Source organism: Neophocaena asiaeorientalis, unplaced genomic scaffold, assembly GCF_003031525.2.
Source record: "Neophocaena asiaeorientalis asiaeorientalis breed wild unplaced genomic scaffold, Neophocaena_asiaeorientalis_V1.1 scaffold1049, whole genome shotgun sequence".
Taxonomy (NCBI): Eukaryota; Metazoa; Chordata; class Mammalia; order Artiodactyla; family Phocoenidae; genus Neophocaena; species Neophocaena asiaeorientalis.
In genome coordinates, this window is record NW_020171845.1 from 37,381 (window position 1) to 49,161 (window position 11,781).

Sequence of the window (11,781 nt, forward strand, 5' to 3'; positions counted from 1 at the left end):
TCAGCCTCCATATACTTTAAATGTTTGGAAGGGCTTACAAAGTTTAAAAAGCTATGAGGTGTTGTTAATAGAATTTTGCTAACCATAGAGCCCACTTTCTAGGCAAATGGAAAAGGTAACACATATTATAAGTATCCAGATAAGAAAGTATCTCATGGGATGTTGTAAACAATAAATATACATTAATGTCTAAACTTGAATAGCATATTGTGTTGCCTTTACCCTCTGAAAGTTTTTCTTAAAGCATCAGATATTCTCACAGACAGTGTTAAATTAGATTTGATGGTTACTTGGGTTATTAGTACATTCTCCCAAGAAACTGTAACACAGATTTTTCTTGACAATCACAGGCTAACTATAGCACATTTCACTATCTGTTAATACAGGTGTTTTAACTGAAGGTGGGATGGAATCCATTGTCAGTAACCAAAAGTAGGAAGTGATTTCAATATTGTATAAAAATATGGTATTTTCATACTGGAAAATTGCCAAGTGGGAACTGAATAATGGCTGGGAGGTGACAATGGACCCAGGGGCAGTAGGCAAAATGATTTTCCCTAGTGGTCAATTCAGATTAGGAAAATGACAATCTCTGAAGGAACTGGATGAATACAGCTGCTCAGGGGATGGAGCCGTGTTCCTTAAAGCCATCCAAAGCAAATGTGAAGACATGTGAAGGTCAAATGCAGAAATGGCTAATATATGGTACTAAAATGAATATAATTTCATTGGAATCGAATGTTATAATGTTGCTCTTTAAAGCACTTTATCCAAATAAGTGAATCATAAAAGAAAACAATTTCATAGAATTGGAATCTAGAACAGAAAGTTTGGGCAATATATTCAAGCCTGATTACAACACATTCATAATGCAAGATATTAGGTATTATTTCTTAATTTCTTTTTTTTTCTGTTTATTCTCACTACATGATTTCTCTGTCTGAGTTCATAATATTTTAAACATTCATAGAAATAGAAAATATTAGAGAACTGCATTTAATATTAACTGTTTGTTTTTGTTGGGCTTTGTGCAAAGTGAATCTTAAAAATATAATTTTTCCTCAAAAGAAATATCATTGATATATCATTGATTATGAGTGTTATGAGTATGTATTAGGTTGAGATCAGATAAGGAAAGAAAAAGGAGAAAATCAGAGGGACCTAAACTGTCACTGGAAGTTGAGATCTGAGAAATTACCTGAAAAGTTCTGATCAGTTTGTGCAGTATTATAGTAATTTTGATCACCCAAACACTTATTCGCTTTGTTTCACGCTTTGAATATATATAGTAAATATATATATATTTGCAGGCTATTAAAAACATCAAACTCTATTTTGTCTGCATAGGCCCAGTTTCAGCATAGACATAGTCTTATAATAATTCTAAATATTATATTCAGTGAACTTCTTAGATTTTTTATTCAGACTAGAGCTCTTATGATAGAAGGTGAAAAAAATCCTCAAGTACCAGGGTTATTAGTGAAAGTGAAAAATACCTGCAGTGTTTCGGCTTCAACATCTACCATTCCATATGGATCCATAAATATTTGTAACAGATAGTAGGTGAAGGAATTTCAATGTTAATAAAATAAGGCTGAATTTGGCAGGAATATTTAAGATAGATTTTTCCTTTTTTTTTTTTTTTTTAGTAGAAAGCACACTTATTTTAAACTTGCAATTCTCCACGGGAATAAAAATGTAGCCTCAATTAAACTTAAGGGAAAAAATATGACTCAAATTATGTGAATCTAAAGTCTTCCAACTACCTTGGAACTAATCTGAGAGATTTTAGTTACAAAACTGCAAGTTTGTTTTTGTCTGGTTATTAGGAAAGCAAAATACAATGCTACAAAATCTTAATTAATGGTAGCTATATTAACTAAATCTTTCAATCAATTTACCATAAGAAATTTAAAGAAAAAGAAATTTCATGGGCGAGTCAGTGTACATTTAGTTCAATCATTTTTCTTAAGCTTTCCATATTTAGAAGGCTAGCATAGTTTCAGATTCAGCCAATTTTTACTAAGGGCCTACTATATGCTAAGTACAGTGTTAGGTGCTTCCACGTTCGTTTTCTCATTTAAAACTCCCACAAGCACTCTGAAGTAGTTCTTCCTATTCTACAAATAGGGACACTGAAGTTTAGAGGTGTAACATTCGAAGACACAGAGATATTCAGTCATGTTCATTGTGTTTTAAGTAGAACAGCAGAATCATACATTTTAGTCAAAAGAAAGTTAAAATAAGAAATTGGGTGTATCTGGTGATTAATCTTTCAGTAACTATTGAAGTTACTGTGAATGATACATTTGTGAAAACTTTCCAATTGATTGAGATTTCTAATACAATTATTAGAGGAAATCACTACAACACTCTTCAATTTACAAATCTGTGAACTCATAATTTACACCACAATACCAGGCACAACTTACTCAAGTAAGTGTTTCTGATAAAAGTCACTAAGTTAGATGTGAATATTGAAATAGAAGAGAGTAAAATTGAAACAAGCTCCACAGCCTAACTAGAAATGTAGATGAGGAAGAGGCAATGTTAAAACACAAAAGAAGTGCTTCCCTGGTGGCGCAGTGGTTGAGAGTCCGTCTGCCGATGCAGGGGACACGGGTTTGTTCCCCGGTCCAGGAAGATCCCACACGCCACGGAGCGGCTGGGCCCGTGAGCCATGGCTGCCGAGCCTGCGTGTCCGGAGACTGTGCTCCACAACGGGAGAGGCCACAGCAGTGAGAGGCCTGCGTAACGTAAAAAAAAAAAAACAAATGGCACACTAATTTGTTCTAGTGATGAAGTTTACCCCTCCCTGTTCCCTTGGTTATACCTTATGAATTATTTTATTATTATTATCATTTTACCAAAATCTTGTTCACCAGATGGTATAGGCGCTCATAGCAATAGACAATATCTAAAAATAGCATTGTGCATTTGGTGAAGGTTGTTGAATTGAGCATTATTAATAGATACCTGCTTCTTTGATAAAACTTCAGAGGTTTCCAAAGGAGAAGCAAGAGTTTTGATGGTCTTAATGCCGACATTACACAGAAAATGAAAACTGAAAATTGCAGTGCTTTGCTCTAATAATTAACATTTATTTTAAAGAAAATTCAGCTTTGTAAAATAATTAAATTAAATGATCAGTGTCATTTTGAACTGGCTAGGTTTACAATAGTGTAGTCATTATGATTCCAAAACTCAACTATTAGAAAAACTTTTAATTTTTTTCTATTATAAAAATATGGTGCCTCAGTGCCTCAATTTTTTATTTCCTAGCTGAAACAGAAAAATCAGTATATATTCTCACCAATGTGTGTGCATGCATGTTTGTGTGTCTGACAGAGACAGAGACAGAGACAGAAGAGAAGAGAAGAGAGAGATAATTAATGAATAAAAGAATGTTCTCAATTTTATACCATTGGTACTGTGGAAACATCAAAAATATAAATATTCACAGACTATAAGCAGGTATAATTGCAGAGTTATTAGTGAGCATATAAATATAAATGTCAAACCTGTATAATTATCTACATATTCCTCATTACAGAGTTTATAGGAGGTGACAAATTATAAACTGTTATATAGACTGTTCTTGCCAAGTTCTCCATGACAGTATCATTCTGATTTTAAATCATCTTTAATTTTTAATCTTAACCCTACCAAAATACCCACTTTCCATCTTTCATGGATACAAAGAAATAGTACTCAAGTTGCTTATGTTAAATTCATTCTTGGAAAAGTATTTTGCTTTTACCTGTATAGACTCACTGATATTTTTTTTTTTTACTGTTTTGTTTCCTGATTCTATGTTGCAAATAGGTTCCATTATACATTTTTTTTTCAGTGCAATGTAAATTGGTTTTCAGAATCTCTAGGTCTGTAGAACAGGCTAGTTGATGTATCTCTATGCAATTTTTTGAAGCTGTGAAAATACGTACTTAAAATTAGGTAACATTTTGAAATTTCTTAAAATGGCAAAGACAACTATTTTAAAAAGGTACTATAATAGGAAGCAATATTAATCATCTTTAAATGTAGCAAAATTTGCTTTTATATAGCTCAGTGGTTTCTCAAACTGTGGTCCCCACACCAGGAACATGAAACATCAACTGGGCACTTAGGAATTCCAGTTGCTAGGCCCTATCCTAGACCTACTGAATCAGAAACTTTGGAAGTTGGGAATGATTTTTTAAAGACCTTCAGGACACTCTGATGTATGATAAAGTTTAAGAACCACTGATGTTAAGGTACTTGATGAATAACTTGCTCCCTTGTACCTTCTACTGATCCACTCTACTCAGATATGTTAACTAAGTCCAAAAAAACTTAGTGATTTTAAAGTTAGCACCTGAACTGCCAGGTCAAAGCAATAAATTTCTCTTCCTGATTTGTGCCAGATTAATGAGAAAGCTTTCTTCCCTGGTTGATGGAAAGGATTGCACATTTCCCAGCAGGGAAGCAAAATGAAAAATCTGCCTTACAGCCTCTGCAGTTAGCTAGATAACTGAACCCCTAGTAAGGGTAAAAGCGGGGTTATATTAGAACCATGAGACCATTTTACAGATAAACCAGGGCAATGAAATATTGTCCCCTGGAAGGGTAAGCTGATTGATGGAAATATGTGCACTCTCCCTCATTTTTACTAAACACATCTCTTTAAAACATCAGCTTCCTTCCCACTTTACCTCTATGCTCACTCCTGCCTCCTGTTTGCCAACTTCTAATGTAAACTCTTACATACTAACTTTTCACTCATTTAATGTTCTTCTCTCTGCAACCTTTTTCACAGAGGTAGCCAGGCTTGTTTTCTGGAGAAGGGACTTGTACATGTCTCTGGTGCTGTTTGGTTGTTTATATTAGAAATTCTTGTCTGTCTTGCAGTTTTTAGATGAAATTCTAGTCTCTGTATGAAACTTCTTTCTATTCCAAGTCCCCAGCCGTTTTCTATTTCTAAGCTCTAGAAAATACAGATGTACTTCAAAAATATCAGTCAAGTTTGCTTTATCTTTGATGCAATAATACATCATCTCAAAGATGATAAGAAAGTATGTGTACGGGCCAGAAAGATTTATACTTTTACTATCTTTAGTCCTCAAAGGACTATGATATGCAGACAGGTTAAATAAATATACAATAGTCATCCTTTAATAACTATATCAATTATTTTTCAAAATTGTAATATTTCAGTTTATCACAATATCTGTAGACTATAGTAATCATTTATTTTATTGGAAAGGCTAAGAGTTGATAGGTAACTCTTTACCTCGATCCCCTCTTTCTTCCTTGCTTTCACCACATACTTGTAAAAGACTTAAAATTACATATTCATGTATTTATATAATTTTACCTTTTTGGAATAAAAAAATGGGATCAGTCTGATAATCAGGAATCTTACCTCATGCTTTAAGATTATTGGTACAGGGGCTTCCCTGGTGGTGCAGTGGTTGAGAGTCTGCCTGCCAATGCAGGAGACACTGGTTCATGCCCAGTACATATCTAAAGTCATTACAATTGTTGAAGACCCTAGACAGTTACTATTCTAAATACCGAGAAGATAGCAATGGGAAATAAAAAACAGGAAAAGTCCCCACTTTCATGGAGAGTATATTGTAGTAAAATGAAACGTAACAAAAATAGTGAATAAATAAGTTATATTGTATATTAAGTGGTGATAAATTTTATAGAAAAATTCATGTTAAGGGGATGGAAATAAGGGTGCAGGCTGCAGTGTTAAATAATGTTTGGTGTAAGTTTCACTAATAAGGTGATAGTTGAGCAAAGAACTGAAGTCAGGAACCTGAAATTAAATGCACAAGAACTCTAAAATATACCTTGTAAAGTACTGTGTTAGTTCTACATCACTGATTTGATCTTATTGTCTTATTAAGCATATTAACTCTCTAGAAGTTTAGTACAGAAAGGGAGATCTAGTGAACTGTTCATTCATTGAGATTTTCCTATGTAATTTTGAAACAGCAGTTCTCAACCAGTATTGACGTTTGGGCCAGATAATTCTTTGGTGTGGATGGAGACAGAGGGCAGGGCATCCCTGGCCTCTACCATTAGATGCCAGTAGCACACACCCCTACCTCCTCAGTTTTGACAGTCAAAAATGTCTCCAGCCGCTGCCAGATGTCCTCTGGGCAGCAAAATTGCCCACAGTTGAGAACTATTGACCTTGACTTAGGAAGACTCCTCAGACCTTTTATAACTGAGAAAGTAACATTAGCTTAATTTAGGGTGAAGCCAGGCTCATCCAGTTATTACCTAGAAGAGGATCTTTCCAACATGTCTTTCATGAGGTGTTAGTGGACACTTAGGTGGTCAAATATGTTACTATATTCTCTTCCACCCCTGGGAATTTTCAATTAACAATTTATTTAACAAACGTTTATATTGCATTTGCTTTGAGTAACTTTACAAATTTTAGCTTATTAATCTTTATAACAAGTCTATAAGAGAGTTATTATTATTATCCTAACTTTACAGATGAGTAAATTGAGGCACAGAAAGATTAAGGAATTTTTCCAGGGGCTAGCAAATCATAGAGCAGGGTTGCAAACATAGGCAATCAGGCTCCAACATCTTATATTCTTTGTCACTATGCTCTCAGCTATCTAATTTAACATGAGACGTATGTTAATATTTAGAATTAACATTTTGAAGGCTCTGAGATATTCTGATTTAATGCATTTAGCCAATTTGGGGATCTAGTTTTTCTTTTCCAAATTTGATGATGGCAACACTTGAGTCATTGTTCAACTCAGACCATGAACACTTCCTCATATTCATGCAGGTCACATAATTTCACAGCAGTTGGTCATTTTGTTGTTATTGTTCCTCATTTTGGAAGAGGGAAGCAGGTGTCTTGCTTGTGCTGAATGTAATACTAATGACACCAACAAAGGAGAGTCCCCTGGGCCAACTGTATTTAGGGGAAAGCTCTTAAATCAAATAATGAAATATAATTTATTTGTTAAAGAATGAAAACTGATGACCTGGTAGGTGGCTGTATCTTTCCACTGCTGAGTGAGTCTGCTGTGTTCAGTTTCCATTCCTGTATTACAATCCTCAAAGCCCATGGGAAAGAGGAAAGACTTAACCCAATGTAAAGGTGGGAAAACAAGCACTAGAGTCATACAGAAAAGTTCCAGCATCCTTGACTTTAATTTTTAGGGGGACTTTCCCATCCTGAGCATTTACCATATGGTTTATCTTTTTTTTTCTACAAATACACTTGTCAACTTTTGTATCTATTCATCTGGGCCCTAGGTAAGAACTTAAAATTAAAAGCTTGTTCTCTAAATGGATTTCCAAGTGCTGTTACAAAGTATGGCAGGTTTAACAAACAAGTTCAATAAAAGCAGTCTCAAATTTGCTTCAATAAATTAAGAGGTTGCTTATACCCTCAGCTAGATAGCAGTTTTCCTATCTTTATCTTTTAGGTTATGCCATTGCTTCATATGTGTTGATAAAGATTTTAATATATACATTTTGAACACTAGCCTTTTAAATCAAAATGCTCCGTCAAAACCCTTTCTCCCTGGATTACAAAGAGATGCTCTTATTTCACTGACAATCTGTATTTCTAGTACTTGCTTATATTTTATTTCATTGCCAATTAGGATTTCTCAATCCTACCTAATAAATTCCTACATAACAGTGCATCTATTCAAACTCTGAGGAAAATGTAGATGTCATTCAGATGTGAAAACTTATTACAAGATTGAAATAGATTTCTAATGCATTTATCATTCATTTTTGTAGCATGTGATTTAAATCAGAAAAAAAATGATGAATGGTTTGACAGTTTCCACTCATATACACCAAACATAATACACTTCGACTAGTTTTTGGCTATTATGGACCTTAACATGCAATGTGACCTTGGTCTGGAAAAGCATGTTTGGTTTGCACAGAAGCTTAATCGTAAGAAGTCATAAGTAGAATTCTTCTTCTTTATTGCCCTTTTCTAGGACTAGGAAATTTACTGCTTGTGGGACAGGTAAGATATGAACAATGGGCCAAAAAGAGTCCAGAGTTATCTCATCCATGTGAAAACTGCTGCTGAAAATCGATGTGACCTCTGCTACACTGTCATCCCAATTCCCACCCTTTGTGTCCTATTTGTCTTTTGGTAGAAGCTTAGATCTGTGTGCTGTCTCTATGTGTCTCTCTTGGGCCAGATTATCAAAATGAATCATTGCCTGCATACCTCTTATATTTCTATTTATTTTCCTGGAGTTGACTAGGTCTGATGAAATATGATTCTTCTTGCATTTGATCCTCACTGCAGCAAGCAGCACCTAATTCAGCTGTGTCTATCTCTTTAAAGAAGAGTAATACTATTTTGAAACTTCAGTCTTCTATATAGCAACATTACAAACCATAGACCATACAACCTGTCTTCATAGTCAATAGTAATCTTACTTTCAGCCAATTTAATGACATTTCATTCATCTCCATATAGAAGACTTCAGATGATTTTAATGTAGTTCCAATTTTGTTTTATGCATACCTAACATATTGCTTTCGTTTTCAGGTATTTTGTTTGTAGAATACCCTGATCACTGAGGTTACATGTGTGTGTAGAGTGATACATGACAAAGAATCCATAATTTTAAGAAGTCTCCCATAATGCAAAATATTTATTCAAGAGAATCATTATATTATCTCGGAATCAGCAAGAAGTCAATGTTCTCACTTTGTGGTGGTTTATTTTGTAAAAATAGATCTTCCAGGCTACATAAATTCATCTTTAAGATTTATAAACATAAATATAAAGATGTTGAACCTCCCCAATTATTATTAATATTGATAGATCAAAATGAAGTCATTCTACCTATCCACTTAATGCACTCATGTGCAGAAGACAAAATACTAGCTAAATACAGACTTCAAGTAACACAAATAAAGCAAAATATTGCTTCGTTAGCTGTTGAGAAATATCCCTTAGAGACATTAGAGCTGCTGCCTAAGACATATTTTAGAACTTATATTTTTAATGAGATATTTCCAAATGTTCAAACCTTGTACTTGAAATAGATCACAGAACATGTACTCACTCCCTCTGGAATACTTTGCCTCTTCCAAAACTACTACTGACAAAGAAGGAAAGGAAGGAAGGAGGGAGGGAGGGAGGAAGGAAGGAAGGAAGGAAGGAAGGAAGGAAGGAAGGAAGGAAGGAAGGAAGGAAGACATGTTCTATAAGAGGTTAGGGTTAATTTTACAAGCAAGTTGCATTTATGATCAAAATATTATTTGTAAGTTGTACTAAAAAACAATTCCTGGGAATACGTTCATTATAGTTTCCTGTGCTAAAAGAAAATTAGCAGGCTATTTTTTGCATACTATTGAATTCTTTAAAACTGATAAACAAATACATTTTGTATTCAAATAAGGTGAAACCATTGATTCTCTAAAATAATCATTAGCATTTTTATCCCTATAGGTTTTAGAAAATTAGAAATTGTAAAGGTGATCTCTATCAAGAGTATTTCATTCAGAGATAATGCTATCCCATTAAGTAATCTCACAGAAGTTCCAGCAATTGTATGCCACAGCTTCCCACAAAAGAAATCCCACAGCAAACCATGATGGCTGTGAAATCAATAGGGCTCAAGACTCTGCTCACTAAATATATAGGCTGCTTGCAATTGAAAAATGAGTTCTAACTGTATGACAAATCCATATTCCTATCCCTACAAAGACTAGACCAATAGCTAGATTTTTGTTTTCAAACCATGTGAAAATTGGTTAGGTCTAGATTCAAGCCTAATTTTTTCCTGAATGAGTCTCAAAATATATGGGGTCGCTGAAAATTTTTATGACCAGAGAGATACATATTTTCAAACATTGCTTGTGCTCAGTTACTGGTGAGTAGAGTAATTTTGTTTGAGGTGCTGTGATCAACTCATTGTGCACTGCTATTGAAGCCATTTAAGAATGCCAGGGTTTGTTTGGCTACATTCCAAGATTACCTCTGTAGCAGTTTATCTTTACATATATCAAAAAGGCCCCAATTCCTAATTACAGAGGAAACTTTGCTATCTGGTTCATAAATCTCACAAAGATTTTCAACCAGAATTCAAGTATATAGCCAAGTAGTTAACTTCTCAAAGTAAGAGGAGATTCCTTTTGTAATTAGATGTATCTGTGCAAAACAAATCTGAAATATCTTATTAGACAAAAATTCTATTGGTGTCTCTTCATATGAAGCTAAGAGGGAATCTCATGAAAGTAATTAGTGTGTGGGAGAAGTTAATATAAAATATAAGGGGAGATAATATACACTTTGTGGTTTTACACATAGATGGTTATTTTTTTCATAAGAAATATTCTTCAAAATAAAAGGTAACACTGGAAACAATCCAGATGCCAAACTAGTGAATGATTAAACAGACAGTCATGTATCCATGCAATAGAAAACTTTTCAGCAATAAAAAGGAAAAAAACACTGATACATGCCACAACATGTATGAACCTCAAAAACATTATGCTAAGTGAAAGAAGACAAACACAAAAGATCACTTACGATATGAATCTATTTATGTAAATATCCAGAAAAGGCAATCCCATAGAGACAAAAAGTAGATTAGTGGTTGCCAGGAGCTGGGAATGGGAAAGGAGATTAATTGTAAATGGGCATGAGGGGTATTTTGGGGGTGATTGAGGTGTTCTAAAATAGATTTTTGGTAATGGTTGTACGATTCTGTAAATTTACTAAAACTCATCGATGCATACAATTAAAATAGATGAATTTTATTATATGTAAGTTATACTTCAATAAAGGTGTTAAAATATGGAGATGATAGATATAGATAGATTTAAAGAGAAAAAATAAAAAGCAATTAGTGTTTTACCAGGAAGTGATCTGATTATTTAATTTATATATATTAATAAGCATGTCAAATTTGTTTCTCCAAATTTTATGCCAATTAGCAGTAAATGTTGGTTCATTTTTCACTGATTCTTTACTGAAACATTTATTTTGAGAAATGAGAGGCAGCTGGGAAATAGGTATAATTTCCAGTTATGAGTTTTCCATCATTTAGCTTTAGAAACAAAATCTTTATAGAGATAAAGGAAACATAGTGAAAATTTTGAGCTGTTAGTTTATGAACCTTCTGATATTAATTTTGTTTCTTGCAGAAGAGGTACCCGTTCAAATTCCAATGATGAAGTCACCCCTGGACAAGATCCAATTGACTCCTGGGCAGGCATTGCCTCCTGGATTCCCTGGACCATTCATTTTTGCTGATAGTCTGTCCTCTGTGGAGACTCTGTTGACCAACATTCAGGTCAACAATATTTCTATAAACAAAATAAATGTAATACAAGACATTAGCACCTACATAAATTATTTCATATTTGAGAAATTAAAACAGATAAGATGAACTGCATGTCATTTGCTGTATTTTGACAGGGCCTACTGAAAGTGGCTTTGGATAATGCTCACATCCAAGAGAAGCAGACTCAACAAGAAAAAAAGGAACTGAGAATGGAGCTCTATAGAGAGAGAGAAATTAGAGAAAACCTTGAAAGACAACTTGCAGTTGAGCTTCAAAGCAGAAGTAAGTTTAACAAGTTCAATATAAGTGAATAAGGTAAGATTGTGTTGGAGATATTTTCAGCAGTAATAGAAATATTCTCAGGGATAGCCAGGAACTGCTGAAAACAAATGACAAGCTAAGAATCAAATACTGTGTGCAATCCACAAGGTAAGAAGTTTACACTATTTCTCTTTGTAATTAAACATAATGAACAAGATCTACA

The 11,781-nt window shown here is 34.0% G+C and overlaps 1 protein-coding gene across 1 annotated transcript in view; it reads left to right on the forward strand.

The window, feature by feature from the left end:
• Window positions 1–7,868: 7,868 nt before the first annotated feature.
• The window catches only part of LOC112397488 (dachshund homolog 2-like), a gene marked incomplete at its 3' end in the record, with an annotated part of 18,516 nt that continues 14,603 nt past the window's right edge, over window positions 7,869–11,781 (forward strand). Inside the window, exons 1-3 of the mRNA XM_024741707.1 lie at window positions 7,869–7,935; window positions 11,158–11,306; window positions 11,432–11,579. Of these exons, the coding sequence (XP_024597475.1) occupies window positions 7,869–7,935; window positions 11,158–11,306; window positions 11,432–11,579 (364 nt within the window). The remainder of the gene's footprint in view (window positions 7,936–11,157; window positions 11,307–11,431; window positions 11,580–11,781) is intronic.